The sequence below is a fragment of the Dermochelys coriacea genome, chromosome 4, assembly GCF_009764565.3.
Source record: "Dermochelys coriacea isolate rDerCor1 chromosome 4, rDerCor1.pri.v4, whole genome shotgun sequence".
Taxonomy (NCBI): Eukaryota; Metazoa; Chordata; order Testudines; family Dermochelyidae; genus Dermochelys; species Dermochelys coriacea.
Window position 1 is genome coordinate 97,734,911 of NC_050071.1, and position 18,330 is coordinate 97,753,240.

General features: G+C 43.4%; 1 protein-coding gene across 1 annotated transcript in view; it reads right to left on the minus strand.

Moving 5' to 3' along the window:
* GRXCR1 (glutaredoxin and cysteine rich domain containing 1) overlaps positions 1–18,330 on the minus strand; it is a 71,972-nt gene that overhangs the window by 7,560 nt on the left and 46,082 nt on the right. Inside the window, exon 3 of the mRNA XM_038400311.1 lies at positions 17,391–17,630. Within this exon, the coding sequence (XP_038256239.1) occupies positions 17,391–17,630 (240 nt within the window). The remainder of the gene's footprint in view (positions 1–17,390; positions 17,631–18,330) is intronic.

Genomic DNA, 18,330 nt, shown 5'->3' on the forward strand with positions numbered 1-18,330 from the left:
TAAAATAAATTCCCTGTTAAAGTCTGAGGCTATGAGTACAGGGTCATTACAGAGGGCCGTCCGAAGGTCTGTAAATGCCCCCTCCACTGCGTCGGTCCACTTTACCATGTCTGGACCTCGGGCCTTCACCAGGTCCGTTAGGGGACTTGCCCTAGTGGCGAAGTGGGGAATAAACCGTCAGTAGTAGCCTACCACGCCTAGGAACGCACGGACCTGCTTCTTTAAGGTCAGCCGGGGTCAGTTTTGAATTGCCTCTAGCTTATTTGTTTGGGGCTTCACTATGCCCCTTCCCACAATATATCCCAGGAACCTAGCCTCTGCTAGCCCTATAGCACATTTAGCAGGATTAGCAGTGAGGCCAGCCCGCCTTAAGGTGTGCAGTACTGCCTCAACTTACTCCAAGTGGGTTCCCCAGTTTGGCGTATGGATGATGACATCATCTAGGTATGCAGCTGCATAACTAGTATGGGGGCGCAGCAGCTTATCCATGAAGCGCTGGAATGTGGCTGGGGCCCCCTGTAGCCCAAAAGGGAGGACGGTGTACTGGAATAGCCCATCCGGGGTGGAGAATGCTGTCTTTTTCTTTAGCTTCTTTAGTCAGAGGAATCTGCCAGTACCCTATTGTCAGATCCAGTGTAATCAAGAATCGGGCACTACCCAGTTGATCAACCAGTTCGTCGATGCGTGTTATGGGGTATGCATCAAACTGGGATATTTCATTCAGTCGGCGAAAGTCATTACAGAATCTCATGGTACCGTCAGGTTTAGGCACTAGAAAAATTGGACTGGACCACTGACTGTAAAATGCTTCAATAACCCCTAATTCTAACATTTTCTTTACTTTGGCCTTGATTTCCTCTCTTTTAGCTGCTGAGATTCGGTAGGGTCTCAATGTTACCTTGGCTCTAGGGATCGTGCGTTATGGTGATAGGTCTCAGTCGTCCGCCCTGGTTTTGTAGAGAACACATCTCTGTTGCAATTAATCATGTCGGCTGCCTCGATCTTTTGGATCGGCGTCAAGTCGGATGATATCCTCACTTGCTCATGTAAGTTATCCTCCTGGGGAAGGGTCTCCTGCATGACTAAGCATGCCTCTTGTTCATGCCAAGGTTTTAGAAGATTGATGTGATAAATTTGCTCTGATTTTCGGCAGCCTGGCTGCCGCACTTTATAGTTCACCTCTCCCACGGGCTTCGATTATTTCGTAGCGTCCCTGCCACTGGACCAACAATTTACTTTCTGCTGTGGGCACCAGTACCATCACCCGATCCCCTGGTTGGAACCGTCGAAGCTTCGCTTGGTGGTTCTAATGGGTTCATTCGGTCTCCTGTGCTCTCTCCAAGTGTTCCCGTACAATGGGCGTAACTCGGGCTATCCGATCTCTCATCTGCAGTACTTGCTCAACTATGTTCCTTCCGGGATTTGGCTCCTCTTCCCAGGCTTCTCTGGCTATATCCAATATGCCCCGAGGGTGGCACCCATATGGTAATATAGTAATTCGAATGGAGAGAAACCCGTGGAGGTTTGCGGAACCTCCCGGATGGCGAACATGAGGTAAGGCAATAGGGTATCCCAATCTTTCCCATCCTGGCTCACCACTTTCCTGATCATGGCCTTGAGGGTCCTATTGAACCTTTCCACAAGGCCATCTGTTTGCGGGTGGTATACAGAAGTCCGTAGGGCTTGTACATGGAGCAATGAACAGAGATCTTTCATCAACTTGGACATGAAAGGTGTCCCTTGATCAGTCAATATCTCCTTGGGTAGCCCAACCCGGGCAAAGATCTGTACTAGCTCCTTAGCTATTATCTTGGAAGCTGTGTTGCGCAGGGGAACAGCTTCCGGGTACCGAGTTGCATAGTCCAGTACAACAAGCACATGTTGGTGGCCCAGAGCTGTCTTCTCTAGGGGCCCTACCAGATCCATGGCTATCCATTCAAAAGGAACCTCTATTATTGGAAGAGGTATCAAAGGAGCCTACAAGTGCAGGCGAGGGCTATGTAACTGACACTCCGGACAAGAGGTGCAGTATCGCCGGACATCTTCATGTACTCCTGGTCAGAAGAACCTCCGCAGGATCTGTGCCTGGGTTTTCTCTACCCCTAGGTGTCTTCCAAACAGGTGACTGTGGGCAATACTCAATATGGCTTTTTGATGTTTTCGTGGCACCAGAAGTTGTTGTATCTCTTGCTCCTGCATTTGCACCACACGGTACAGGAGATCTTTCTTCACTCTAAAGTAAGGTCCAGGACCCCGGACCTTCCCATCCACGAGTATCCCATCCATCTCGGCCACCTCTTTCCTGGCGTTATCATATCTGGAGTCCTCCGCCTGGTCCCGCCCAAAAGTCTCTCTCCCAGGACTAACCTGCCCAAGCTCCCAGGGGCCAGCTTTGCTTCTTCCAATGGCTCGCTGCCGTCATGGCTAGGGGCAGCTTCTGGCTCACCTTCTGTGGTGGAAGTTTCTCTGTTGGCTGCTCGCATCCATCTGCCTGCTAGGGAGGTCTTCTGGCCCTGGGTCAGGATCCGGGTTCCCAAGGCCTTCGCAGCCTTCCTCTCTTTTTTTGGTCTTCTGGGTCTTTCGGGAGGTTGAGAACAGATCCTGAGAAATCTCAGCAAACTTCGGGGGTTGACATTCCCCCGGTGATGAGTCGCTGTCCTCAGGGTCCCCATCTCCCTCCAGCCTCTCCGGGGGGAGTAAATTATCAAACCCAGGATAGTCCCTCCCAATGCCTACAGGATATGGGAGTTTAGGAACTACACCCACGGTTACCTCAATGGGGTTTCCCTGAACCTCACGGCCCCATGCATGCACGTCACTGCTACGCGTTTGGCTTGTAGCAGCTGACTATTTTTTACCAGCTTACCCGATATGGGGGTGATAGCACTCCCAGAGTCCACAAGCCCTGTAGTCTCTGCTCCATTTATCCTCCCTGGCCTGGTGTAATTATGTGGGGCTAATGTGACCCCCGCGAGGTGGATAAGGGAGATGGGACTTCCCAATACCCCAAGTTACATTGCATTGGCTCCTTGGTGCTGGGACACTGTGCTGCTATGTGTCCCCACTCCCCACATGCATAACATCTATAATTGCTTTTAATCACTCCCCTATTCCGGGGGTTACGGGGTTTAGTCCCGGGGTTCCCCCCACTCAGGACAATCCCTTCCTTCTGGGATCCCTGCTGGTTTTCAGCCCCCCCACTTCTTCCATCTAGGACTCCCAAGGGGTTTGGCTGCCCAACCTTCCAGGGTTGGGGTCAGGTGCTTGCTTCGAAAGGGGCCTTCCTTGGGTAGTCGGGTCAGTTCCTTGGCTGTCATCCGTCTTTCTACCAGTGTGATCATCTCATCGTACATGGACGGATCATTCTGGCCTACTCATTTGCGGAGATCTGGCGGCAGTCCCCGCATTAATGGTCTATGACCAGGGTCTCCCAAATCTCCTCCAGCCTGCACACCTCGGGCTGTAACCACTTCCATGCAAGGTGTATGAGGTTGAATAGCTGGGACCTCGGGGGTTTGTTCTCCTGTTATTTCCACTCATAGAACCTCTGGGCTCTTACCGCTGCCATTACCCCTGATCGTGCTAGGATCTCTGCCTTCAGACGGGTATAGTCAGTGGCGTCCATGGCAAGCAAGTCAAAGTAGGCCTTCTGGGCCTATCCACACAAAAAAGGGGTGAGAATGCTGGTCCACTGCTCTTGGGGCCATGCCTCATGCTGAGCAGTCCTTTCGAATGAGAGGAGATATGCCTCTACGTCATCTCCTGACATCATCTTTGGCAGACAACCAGTGGCCCTCAGGGTTCGCGTCTCGTTGGACCCCCGGGCCTGGGTGGTGAGGATCTTCAGCTGGTCCACCATCTCTCTCAAGAGGGCCCGATCTTGGGTCGCCTGGCTCATCAATAATTGATTGGTTTCCTGCTGTAGCTGCATAGACTCCTGTTGTGCCATTGCCTTAACCCGGGCAGCCTCCTGCTGGGCTGCCGTGGCTTGTACCAGAGCTCTTACCACTTCCTCCATTGTTGTATAAAGCAAACAAACAAACAAACAAAAATCCAAAACCCCAGGTTTTTTTTTTAAACCTCTTTCTTCCGCCACGCTGTGAACGAAGTCCCACTCCTGACACCAGTTGTGACAAAGCTCTGTCCTTGCCTCCGTGGGTCCCGCGTTTTCTGGCAGATTTTGCTAGCCTCAGAGGCTCACTGTGACCCTCCACGTAACCCTTCTTTCTCTAGAGACAAGGGTCACAGTCTACTGAGCCATTTTCATCATAAGCCAGCGAGGGAGGTGAGGAGAAGTTATCCTTCCTTGCACAGTCTCTGTTGTCTCCTAGTCTCAGTGATTAAACAGGGGGCAAATGTTGAGGGGGGGGGAGCCCCGGCCCACTCTCTACTCCGGGCTCCAGCCCATGGACCCTAATAGTATAAGCTATGGTAGCTGACCTTTTAGAAACATGACATGTACAATTCCTTGGGCTACTTCCCCTACAGTAGCCCTCACTTCCTCAAGCTCCACTTCACCCTTACCTCAGGGCCTCCTTCCTTGTGCCTGATATGATGTGTACTACTCAGCCTCTCCAACAGCGCAACTTCTTCCCACAGCTCCTGACATGCACACCCACCTGACTGACTGGGAGGCTTTTAACTAGTTTCAGCCAGCCCCTGATTGGCTTCAGGTGTCCCAATCAACCTAGCATTCTCCCTGCCTTCTGGAAAGTTCTTAATTGGCCCCTGGTGTCTTAATTGACCTGGAGCAGCTGCCATTTCACTTACCCTGGTACCAGGGATTTGTTTAGCCTGGAGCTAATATATCTATCTCCCATTACTTTTCTATAGCCATCTGGCCTTGCACCGTCACAATATATATACATCTTCTTACTATATGTTCCATTCTATGCAACTTAATTATAGAGACTGTTTTTGCCTTATTTTACATTATGCATTTCCTGGCAGAATAGAAAATGTCTTATATGTCAAAAATACAATTATATAAATATACACTGCATTAGAGAATGTAGCTAAATGATATCAGGGAAACTGTATTTCAACTATTCTGGGGGGTGAGTATTGAATTCAGACATAACATTCCTAATAAGAGTGAGTAAGGACAATGAAAATTCTGTAACAACATTGAAGTCAAAACTCTGTAGTGAATAATAATAATGTAGCCCTAGTACATTAGGCCTTTGTGGATTTCTGTGATCTGAACTAGAGTAGTAATGAAATAGTTTCTCATTTTTTTTCTGAAAGTAAATGTTCAGAGATTATTACAAACAAAATGAACATGCCAAAGAAGATGTAAAACTTTTTATTTTCTGTTTTTTTTCTTTTTGCAACTAATTGAGGGTCCAATTTGAATGTTTTGCATTTAACTTATGTAGCTATGAGTGTCTTGAATAATAATACCTAGCTCTTACATAGCACTTAATCTTTAGTGCTCAAGATGCTTTACAAAGTACCTAAACTTCACTATACCCATTTCACAGATGGGGAAACTGAAGCACAAGGCATTCAAGCAACTTTCCCAGAGTCACCCAAAAGGCAGCTGGTGGCAGAGCCAGAAGTAGAATCCAGCACTTCTGAGTCCCAGTCCAATTCTCTAGCTACTAGGCAACTCTGAATGCATCCGATGAAGTGAGCTGTAGCTCACGAAAGCTTATGCTCTAATAAATTTGTTAGTCTCTAAGGTGCCACAAGCACTCCTTTTCTGTCTCTCCTGTAGCTCAGTAGTTACTGTCATTGCACCAAATACATTACTCTGGATAAGAGGCTTCTGTATGTGCATATCTGAACACACACTTAGTTCAACTGACAATATGTTGGAGTGTCACATACTGGTATCCTGTTCTCCATGGCCAAGTGCTGCTTCTCCCCTACCTGCACCATGCCCCCCCTCTCCTCAATTCCCCTTTGGGGGCTTGGAAGGCCCTGAATGCAGACAAATATATTTTGTTCTACTGAGCAGGGAGGCAGGCCATGTACAGGCCAAACAGAGGGACTCAGTGCACACACCATGGGACTATACTCCATGATACTGTTTCTATGGCAGCTGGGATGGGAGTGTGGTGAAAGATCAGCCCAGAGGAGGAGTCAGTGAGTGGCTGGTGGTTATGCCACTTGGTGGAAATTACTTCTACAACCTATTAGTTGACTGGGACAACAGAGTGGAGGCACAGGTGTTCTACAGATCCTCAGATGGTATAAATTGTCATAGTTCCATTAAAGTAAATGGAACTATGACAATTCTTACACCAGCTGAGGGTCTGCTTGTATCTAGCATTTCAGAAGATTCCTCATGCCTGCCCGCCCAACTTAGATTCCCAGCACAAAGTTGTTTTGCTTTAACCTTTGCCGAGGAATGGCATTTTTTTTTTCTCTCTGAGGCAGACACACCAGATGCTGTGGGTAATTTCTCTGCTATAGCTATTGGCTGTTATTCAGAGACAGTTTATAATTAAGTATTTTATCTCTTCAAATGACAACAAATGAATATTTTAGCCAACACTTATTTAACAACTGATTGCTATTCCATTATTTCACATTTACAGGAATTGAAAAGGAGAGGCAATATATATCTGGTTGTGGTTAGTTACAGAAGCAAAGCTGACTGTGCACTCAACTCTGCCACCTTTGTTCATGTTGAGTAGTGCCTTCCTCTATGGGTTGTCCTATTGAAATCTACTACAGATTATGGGCTGATGGAATAGCTGCTTCAAAGACTGTTCCATGGCCCTCTGTGACACCTACACAGGGGCTTCTACCAGCCACTCCCAATACACTTCTAGCTTGAACACATCACCCCTTCAGTTAAGTGGGATGACTGGGGGAGCGTACTATTCAGTGTGGGTAAGACTGGCAAAATCTGGCATATGAACATCCCAGTCACACAACGTGACTGTTGCTACAAAGCCAACATTTGCCAACAAATACAATAGTGTTTGCTGAGGCCTGTCTATATGAGGTGGGAGGAATTAAGCTCATTAGCTACACCAGTACAAACCCCTGATATAGATGCACTGCACTGGTATAAGACACAGGTTGCACTGCTGAGATTTAACAAGCAATGTAGCAACATTTAAGGATTTACAATTCCACTGATGTAGATACATCAGAGCAAATTCCCTAAATCTAGCAAGCCCTGAGATGATTACAGTTTATTTCTATTTAAAATAGAAATATCTATTGGTAAAAACCATTTCTGTGGTTCATACTTTATGCTACTTTGATATTGGATTGTAATGTAAAGTTACTGTCACAACATTATCATTCAAAATTTGACATGCTTTCCATTATGAACTCAGGTTCTAAAGGGTTTATATTTCAGCTTGCATTCAGCTAAAATTTTATCATCCCAGCTTCAAACCAGAAATTCATATTACTGCACCTTTTTTTAATGGTACAGTAGTTAGCAATAGTTTTAAAGTCTTTAATATGCTTTTTTCTGATTAGTCTGAACTAGGGCTGTCGAATAATCACAGTTAATTCATGTGATTAACCCAAAATAAATTAATCATGTGAAACATTCATATGCCCCTTCATGCTTTGGCCACCATTCCAGAGGACATGCTTCAATGCTGATGATGCTCGTTTAAAAAAAAATGTGTTAATTAAATTTGTGACTGAACTTCTTGAGGGAAAATTGTATGTCTCCTGTTCTGTGTTTTATCTGAATTCTGCCATATATTTCATGTTATAGCAGTTTCATATGATGACCCAGCATGTTGTTCATTTTAAGAACAATTTCACTGCAAATTTGACCAAACGTAAAGAAGGTACCAATGTGAGATTCCTAAAGATAGCTACAGCACTCGACCAAAGATTTAAGATTCTGAAGTGGCATCCACAATCTGAGAGGGATGGGGTGTGGAGCATGCTTTCAGAAGTCTTAAAAGAGCAACACTCAGATGCGGAAACAAAAGAACCTGAACTACCAAAAAGGAAAATCAGCCTTCAGTAGGTTGCATCTGACTCCGATGATGAAAATGAACATGCGTCGGTCTGCACTGCTTTGGATCGTTATCGAGCAGAACCCATCATCAGCATGTACGCATGTCCTCTGGAATGGTGGTTGAAGTATGAAGGGACATATGAATCATTAATGCATCTGGCATGTAAATATCTTGTAACACCAGCTACAACAGTGCCATGCAAACACCTTTTCTCATTTTCAGGTGACATTGTAAACAAGAAGTGAGCAGCATTATCTCCTGCAAATGTAAAAACTTGTTTGTCTGAGCGATTGACTGAACAAGAAGCAGGACTGAGTGGACTAGTACACTCTAAAGTTTTACATTTGTTTATTTTTGAATGCAGTTATTTTTTGTACATAACTCTACATTTGTAAGTTCAACTTTCATGGTAAAGATATTGTACTACAGTACTTGTATTAAGTGAACTGAAAAATACTATTTCTTTTCTTTTAACACTACAAATATTTATAATAAGTATAAAGTGAGCCCTGTACACTTTATATTCTGTGTTGTAATTGAAATCAATATATTTAAAAATGTGGAAAACATCCAAAAATATTAATATAAATAGTATTCTATTATTGTTTAACAGTACGATTAAGCGCAGTTAATTTTTTTAATCGCTTGACAGCTCTATTCTGAACTAAAAATGAAATGTAAGAATATTTTACAAGGAGCTAATCTATATTGTGGACCTGGGACTCTAAGAATAATAATTAAGGCTCCATTGTTTAGGTCAGCTACTGTGTTATCATGATAGCTGCTTTTCATAACATCTGTATCAATGACACAGGCTACGGGCTAGATTATGCCCTGCACTTATGCAGCTGCACTGGGGTGGTAAGAAGTAAGTATTCTTCCCCTTCTGAGGCCAACATAAGGGCTATCCATAATTACAACTCTAGTACTCAGGGTAGCACACAGACACAGTCCCTGATGGACACAGACATAGACCGTCCCTGATTCACACGCATACAGGGGGGTAGAGAGTGGGTTGTGATGACAAGCTGAAAGATGACACAGCCATAAGCCTCCCTCCTCCTCCTCCCCCCTACATGTACCAGCTGAATGTAACACCCTTTAAATAAGTGTAGTTACTTATTAATTACTCTCACACCCAGTCCTCTGAGGGTAGTACAGCTCCTTAGCACCCCCTTAGCATGGGCTCCATGCTAAAGGCATGATCTAGCCCAGTGGTTCTCAAACTGTGTGTCGGGACCCCAAAGTGGGTTGGGACCCCATTTTAATGGGGTCGCCAAGGCTGGCTTAGACTTGCTGGGGCCCAGGACCAAAGCTCAAGCCCAAGCCCCACCGCCCAGGGCAGCGGGGCTCAGGTTATAGGCCCTCTGCCTGGGGGTGAAGCCCTCGGGCTTCAGCTTTGCCCCCCACACACACACCTGGGACAGTGGGGGCTGGGGTTTGGCTTTGGCCCCATCACCCGCAGCAGTGGGGCTTGAGCAGACTCAAGGTTCGGTCCCCCATCCTGTGGTCCGAAGGACGCGGGACGTGATCGTTCCCCTCTATTCGACACTGGTGAGGCCTCATCTGGAGTACTGTGTCCAGTTTTGGGCCCCACACTACAGGAAGGATGTGGATAAATTGGAAAGAGTACAACGAAGGGCAACGAAAATGATTAGGGGTCTAGAGCACATGACTTATGAGGAGAGGCTGAGGGAGCTGGGATTGTTTAGTCTGCAGAAGAGAAGAATGAGGGGGGATTTGATAGCTGCTTTCAACTACCTGAAAGGGGGTTTCAAAGAGGATGGCTCTAGACTGTTCTCAATGGTAGCAGATGACAGAACGAGGAGTAATGGTCTCAAGTTGCAATGGGGGAGGTTTAGATTGGATATTAGGAAAAACTTTTTCACTAAGAGGGTGGTGAAACACTGGAATGCGTTACCTAGGGAGGTGGTAGAATCTCCTTCCTTAGAGGTTTTTAAGGTCAGGCTTGACAAAGCCCTGGCTGGGATGATTTAACTGGGACTTGGTCCTGCTTTGAGCAGGGGGTTGGACTAGATGACCTTCTGGGGTCCCTTCCAACCCTGATATTCTATGATTCTATGATTCTATGATTCTATGGTCGTGTAGTAATTTTTGTTATCAGAAGGGGGTCGCAGTGCAATGAAGTTTGAGAACCCCTGATCTAGCCCTATGTAGGTAGCATGCTAAAATAGATTTAATTGTACCTATTCCATAGACACCATTTTTATGTTAATGGGAGGTCTTTCACTGAGTGTGCAATCGCTCTTTCCAGGGTGTTGGAGCAATTTGTATAGTGGGGGTGCTGAGAGCCACTGAAAAAAACTGTAAACTCTGTATATGATGGAAACCACTTCAAGCCAATGGGTCTTACTGCACCCCCCACATCTCTAGTTCCAGCACCTCTGGCTCTATCTTCAGACTATTGCAATACAGGGTCTCTGAGACTACCTTGGTATGAAGAACTGAAATAAACTAAATTAAAGTGCTGGGTTTACTAGCAGGATCTAGAATTATGATCCAAATAATCAGGTTATTCATATTAGACCCTTAAATCCACTAAAGTAAAAAGCCTGCCCTTCTACCTGTTTCGTTTTTTGTTGTTGTTTTTTTAAGTAAATCCTTCTCTATTCCACAATTAAAGAACTATCTCACAGTGTGAAGAATTTCTAGTGAGAGGAAAGCCTATCTTGTTGGATGAATAGATGCTATCATCCATTATTAATCTAACATTAACCTAATATTAGTGTGGATTTAAATGTAAGCTACAGCACTTAATGCTTGTATTAATGGTTATGCACAGAAATGGCAAACAAAAGGCATACATGAAAAGGGGTCCTGAGTTTCATTGTCTTAAATAATTATTTTTTTTAATTTTCCGTCAGTCAGACTGAGTTTTAATGCACAGGAAAGTAAGGAGTAAGTCACACATTTTAAAGTCCTTGTTTAGCAATGGTTCAATGAGAGTTTTGCTTGAGGTTAGGACCTAACTCCCTAAAGATTTGGTCCTCAGAGAATTAGCAAGAGGCATAGTTCAGGGACATAAGGTGGAAGCTTTCCTACACTGTCCTGCCAATGCACCATATGCCTTATTTGCATGAGGAGAATTGCAGGTGTTGTCTCTCTCTGAGCAAGGACTAGCTCACAGTGTCTGTATGGAAATTTAGTGACATGCATGTCTTTCTATATACACTAAGTTAGAGTGTGGTGTGAATGAGGTATGTTGATTGTAGATACATGAAGATCATGTCATGATCTGGGACCCTGATGCAGGATTTGGCCTAAATCTCTCTCTGAATTTCCTTTCCCCTTTACCCCCTATCTCATTGATACCTACATTCATTTATTTTTCATTTGGGTTTTCAGACTGTCTCTAGTTTAGAGAGAGCTATCATTCACACAAAACTATTTTTATCAACCAGCTATGATAAGGAAAAATAATATTATGTTTTAATTGAGCTTTAGTGAGATCAATCTGCTGCTGTACGGTTGGGATTTATTAAAAGTTTGAAAAGATGAAGTGAGAACAAATGTCACTAAAACAGAATCATCACTCTCTACCCTCCACCACACTGCAGTGAAAGTGCACTTGAGTTTAGATTAAACCCATCGCTCTCTTTGGGCGGAAAGTGTATAGTTGTGAATAGAGCTGTGCAAATAACTGATTTTTCAGTTCAGTGGCAGTTCCAAAAAATAATAAAATAAAAAATGTTTTGTTAAACCCAAAACAAAATGGTTTGATTTCTAGTTCTAAAGTGTTTTTTAAATATAGAAAAATTCAAAATAAAAGTATTTTGAGTTGAAAAAAATACAATATTTTATTTTGAAAATGTCAATATTTCTATTTTTTCAGAACTTTGTTTTGGGTTTTTTCCAGTCAAAACAATTCAGTGAATTAGACATGAATTTAAAAAATGTATTGGTTGACTTGAGTCTTCATTTTTCCCAGAAAATAATGTGTTTGAAAAATTTCTCCCAGCTCTAGATATGAATACTTCCATAAGAGTAGAAGAAACACCTTTAACATGACATCTCTTGGTGCAGTAGTTAGTTGCCTTGGTGAAACTTCCCCCTGCATTCTAGGAAATCTTGCTCTTCAGTCTATATGTCTGCTTTTACGTTAGTAAGGAGTAAGGACTGATTCCTTTGCCAAAAAGCATATTTGTTCTTGTTTTGGTCCCTCTCTCTAGATTGCCGGCTTGACTGTTGGGTTCAGATTCTATAACACCTTAAAATGACACTCTTTTTTCATATACATTCTTACTATTTGCTTGGCTTTTGGCAAGTTTATCCCCATCCAGAAAATAAGAGAGAACATTTGTACTAATGTCAAATCTATCTATCCGATATCAAAATCTATCGGATCTTAAACATAAAAAAGAAGCTTACAAGAAGTGGAAGGTTGGACATATGACCAGGGAAGAGTATAAAAATATTGCTCGGGCATGTAGGAAAGATATCAGGAGGGCCAAATCGCACCTGGAGCTGCAGCTAGCAAGAGATGTCAAGAGTAACAAGAAGGGTTTCTTCAGGTATGTTGGCAACAAGAAGAAAGCCAAGGAAAGTGTGGGCCCCTTACTGAATGAGGGAGGCAAGCTAGTGACAGAGGATGTGGAAAAAGCTAATGTACTCAATGCTTTTTTTGCCTCTGTTTTCACTAACAAGGTCAGCTCCCAGACTGCTGTGCTGGGCAACACAAAATGGGGAAGAGATGGCCAGCCCTCTGTAGAGATAGAGGTGGTTAGGGACTATTTAGAAAAGCTGGACATGCACAAGTCCATGGGGCCGGACGAATTGCATCCGAGAGTGCTGAAGGAATTGGCGGCTGTGATTGCAGAGCCCTTGGCCATTATCTTTGAAAACTCGTGGCGAACGGGGGAAGTCCCGGATGACTGGAAAAAGGCTAATGTAGTGCCCATCTTTAAAAAAGGGAAGAAGGAGGATCCTGGGAACTACAGGCCGGTCAGCCTCACCTCAGTCCCTGGAAAAATCATGGAGCAGGTCCTCAAAGAATCAATCCTGAAGCACTTAGAGGAGAGGAAAGTGATCAGGAACAGTCAGCATGGATTCACCAAGGGAAGGTCATGCCTGACTAATCTAATCGCCTTTTATGATGAGATTACTGGTTCTGTGGATGAAGGGAAAGCAGTGGATGTATTGTTTCTTGACTTTAGCAAAGCTTTTGACACGGTCTCCCACAGCATTCTTGTCAGCAAGTTAAGGAAGTATGGGCTGGATGAATGCACTATAAGGTGGGTAGAAAGCTGGCTAGATTGTCGGGCTCAACGGGTAGTGATCAATGGCTCCATGTCTAGTTGGCAGCCGGTGTCAAGTGGAGTGCCCCAGGGGTCGGTCCTGGGGCCCGTTTTGTTCAATATCTTCATAAATGATCTGGAGGATGGTGTGGATTGCACTCTCAGCAAATTTGCGGATGATACTAAACTGGGAGGAGTGGTAGATACGCTGGAGGGGAGGGATAGGATACAGAAGGACCTAGACAAATTGGAGGATTGGGCCAAAAGAAATCTAATGAGGTTCAATAAGGATAAGTGCAGGGTCCTGCACTTAGGATGGAAGAATCCAATGCACCGCTACAGACTAGGGACCGAATGGCTCGGCAGCAGTTCTGCGGAAAAGGACCTAGGGGTGACAGTGGACGAGAAGCTGGATATGAGTCAGCAGTGTGCCCTTGTTGCCAAGAAGGCCAATGGCATTTTGGGATGTATAAGTAGGGGCATAGCGAGCAGATCGAGGGACGTGATCGTTCCCCTCTATTCGACACTGGTGAGGCCTCATCTGGAGTACTGTGTCCAGTTTTGGGCCCCACACTACAGGAAGGATGTGGATAAATTGGAAAGAGTACAACGAAGGGCAACGAAAATGATTAGGGGTCTAGAGCACATGACTTATGAGGAGAGGCTGAGGGAGCTGGGATTGTTTAGTCTGCAGAAGAGAAGAATGAGAGGGGATTTGATAGCTGCTTTCAACTACCTGAAAGGGGGTTTCAAAGAGGATGGCTCTAGACTGTTCTCAATGGTAGCAGATGACAGAACGAGGAGTAATGGTCTCAAGTTGCAATGGGGGAGGTTTAGATTGGATATTAGGAAAAACTTTTTCACTAAGAGGGTGGTGAAACACTGGAATGCGTTACCTAGGGAGGTGGTAGAATCTCCTTCCTTAGAGGTTTTTAAGGTCAGGCTTGACAAAGCCCTGGCTGGGATGATTTAACTGGGACTTGGTCCTGCTTTGAGCAGGGGGTTGGACTAGATGACCTTCTGGGGTCCCTTCCAACCCTGATATTCTATGATTCTATCAGTGAGAAGAGAAATATAAGGGGAGCTTGAGTGCAGCAAGTCCTGTTATTCACTGAAGATGTTTATTTTATTAAGGTCATTGTGCCAAATTCTGGTCTCACTTATGCTGTCATTAATCCAGGGTAACTTCTTTGATTTTTGGCCCAGTATCTTCATGCCACAGGTGAGTGCATATTGCCTCCTTTTAGAAGGCTGAATGCGATGTGTGTGGCATAGCAAGTGATGCTTAGTATTACCCACAGTTCACAAACTGTAGTTTATGAAACACTGGTAATCTCTGTAGAAGAGTAAAGTATCTGTAAGAGGTAGCCCAGCAAGCTCCCTTGTATAGAATATCTGCTTCTCAGATTGCCATTAAACAATTGTAGGAGACCAAGATTCAGCAGTTACTGCTGGATTTATCAGTTTATGAAGGCAACACTCGTAGTGTCATTGATCTGTAGATTATAAGACCCAAGGGTACCTCTATGATCATCGAGTCTGACCTCCTGCATAACAAAGTTCCTAATTTCTCACTGAACTAAAGCATGTCTTTTTAAAAACTGGCTGATATTAATATGAATAATCCATTGCATTCCTGGATAAATTGCTCTAATGATTAATTACCATTGCTGTACCTTATTTTCAGTTTGAATTTATCTTGCTTCAACTTCCTGCCATTGAATCTTATTATGCCTTTGTCTGATAAGTTAAATAATTCTCTGCTATCAGAAATATTCTCAATGGAGGCACTCATAGGCCATGATCACCTATTAACCTTATCTTTGATAATATAATTGGGTTGAGCTTCTTAAATCTCTCATGATAAGGCAGGCTTTCTAGACCTGGAATAATTCTTGTAGCTTTTTTTTTTTTTAATCCTTTCCAATTTTTCAACATCTTTTTTTAAAGTGTGGACACCAGACATGACATGGTATTCCAGCAATGATCTCACCAAATATAGACATAATACTACCTCCCTGCTATGACTCTACATCCCCTGTGTACACCCTCATAGCCATACCAGCTTGTGTTCAGTTGGTTATTCACAATGACCAATAGGTCCTTTCCTGAGTTACTGTTTTGGATGATACAATCCCTCATCCTGGAAATATGACTTACAGTCTTGGTTCTTGGATGCATGACCTTGCATTGTTCATATTAAAATGCTTGTTGCTTGTTTCAGGGAGAAGACATTGGCTTATATCACTTTATATAAAGACAAATAACAACCTTATTACAACCTTAAATGAAGCAGGAGGTTGTGTGGCAACAGTAACTACTGTCTGAAAAGATTTCAGAGTAGGAGCCATGTTAGTCTGTATCCGCAGAAAGAAAAGGAGTACTTGTGGCACGTTAGAGACTAATAAATTTGTTAGTCTCTAAGGTGCCACAAGTACTTCTTTTCTTTTTGTCTGAAAAGAGTGGGTTTATAAGAAATAAGAGGTCCAAGCTAAAATGGCAAACTCAAGGACATCTCTTGACCCTGTTTAGCCTATAGAATGAGTCCCTTTCCTTGCTCCTAAAAATTATCCCTCATAAAGTTAATGACCCAACCCACATCTCCTCTGCCATCTTTGAGGAGGGTTTTCCCAGCACAGAGGAATTAATCCAACTCCAAGCTGCAGTTTTTTCATAAAGGGCTGGGGCCCCTTTATAAGGTAGGAAACAGAGTCAAGTATTCATCTTTACACATCCACAGGATCCTACTGTTGGACCGATGATCTCACCCATTGCAACAGGCAGTAGTCAGACATGTTCAAATGGCTGGGAACCTTGCCACAAAATGAGAATACTGTGAATGTAGTATTGTTACATAGCCTAGAAAAGGAAAACCTAAATTTAGTCTTCAAAAAGCTAAATTGCTGGCTTATTGGTCTTTAAAAAGATATTATTAAAGCCTACCCTTTAGGAGTGCTGATCTCTGCAAGATGGGGAAACACTAGAGGCTTGTTCTGGTAACAGATGTACAATAACAGGTTTCAGAGTAGCAGCCGTGTTAGTCTGTATTCGCAAAAAGAAAAGGAGTACTTGTGGCACCTTAGAGATTAACAAATTTATTAGAGCATAAGCTTTCGTGAGCTACAGCTCACTTCAATAGTTACACCACACTCATATTAGTGGGACAGTGGTTGTAAGGGCATTCACCATTCATACCACCAAAGGAAAGCCATAGAATATTTTCACTGTTGCAAAATACAAAAGTGTTTTAGAGTACGGTAATCACATCAATTCGCTGCAATGACAGAAACAGTGCAACCATCGCTACTTAAAAAGAAAAGGAGTACTTGTGGCACCTTAGAGACTAACAAATTTATTTGAGCATAAGCTTTCGTGAGCTACAGCTACAAAAATAAATTTGCTAGTCTCTAAGGTGCCACAAGTACTCCTTTTCTTTTTGCAGATACAGACTAACACAGCTGCTACTCTGAAACCTGTCATCGCTACTTAGTTTATAATAAAACAATTGGTATTTTCTTAAAGAACTACATACAAATGTCATCATCATCATAAGTAAATCTTCATAGAGCATGAAGCAAATAAAAAATCTAATTCTTAAACCTGCCACCCCATTAGAACTGGCCAAATGAAGGGGAGAAATATAATATTATAAAAAAATGTGAAATTGATTAAATGGATATAAAACTCAATTTCTTCAATCAGATCTCTAAGATGAATGAATAATGGAAGATAAAATTAATCAAATGTTTCATATGAAGATAAATTATTCGATAAGTTCTACTTTAATTTGCAAAATATCATTCAACCTGTCACTTTGCATATTTTACATACATCCTTTTCACCCCATCCCCCCTCCACAAAAAACCCCTGGGTCTTTACATCTGACTGGTCTCTGACAGTTCTGAATGCCCTTGGAAAAGGATAAATGAATGCTACAATTCCCTTTTTGTATCACCTACTTGCTGTTTGTGTTTTATCTACTTGTTGCATCTTGTAGTAACTAGACTGTGGGCTCTTGGGATAGGGGCCATGTTTCGCTGTGTATGTGTACAGAGCCTAGCACAATAGGGCCCCAATCCTTGATTGCTCCTGTAATACAAACAATAAAAGAAAATAATTTCCCATTCTTATTGGTTAACATCTACACACACACACTGCAGAATGAAATTTAAACTTGTGCAGAACTTACCCCAAGATACTGGCCATCAATAAAGACAACAGGTAGTGACGGGATTTCACACACCCTCCTGCATCTTTCTTCTAGTTCTTTTCCATAGTCGTTGTTCAGAGCAATGTTTTTTTCTTCAAATTTCACCCTGTGATTTTGGAAGATCTTTCTTACTAGCTCGCATCTTTCAAACGTGGTTCTCACCACACGAAGGCTGGTAGTGTAAATTACGATGCGACCAAATTCTAAAACTGTAGATACCTGGAAAACAAAATGTTTTTATTGTTCAGACCAGTAAATAAAATGTTAGTAGTTACATTTATTTCATGGCTGTACCAGTACCTTTCAGTGATTATTCTGTTCTTTTGAAATATTATTTAAGCAGTAAGCACTTCTTAACCTCTTTTCCAAAATTGTTGTTTTGTTTTTCCCCCCTCAAACATAAGTATGGAAGAGGATGAGGTGTGATCTTGGATTAAGCTGTCATAATTGCCATGCAGGGGCCCAATTAAGAGGATTTATGGTGGCTTTGCACAGTGATGAATCAGCCCCACTAGTTCCAGTCTCTAAAACAATGGTTCCCAAACTTGTTCCGCCGATTGTTCAGGGAAAGCCCCGCTGGGCCAGGCCAGCTTGTTTACCTGCCGCATCCACAGATTCGGCCAATCATGGCTCCCAGTGGCCATGGTTCGCTGCTCCAGGCCAATGGGAGCTGCGGGAAGTGGCAGCCAGTATGTCCCTCAGCCCGCGCCACTTCCAGCAAGCGGAGGAACAAGTTTGGGAACCACTGCTCTAAAAGCACAAATCCCCAGTTATACAGCTGTGACCTTCATCTAGGTATGTGATGAATCCAATTTTTGGGGATTTGCCAGATCCTGTATCAAATGCTGTTTTGTTTTTCCCCAATCAGTTGGGGACTAGGGACCCATATAGCCAATGATATCTTGATCTCACATTATAG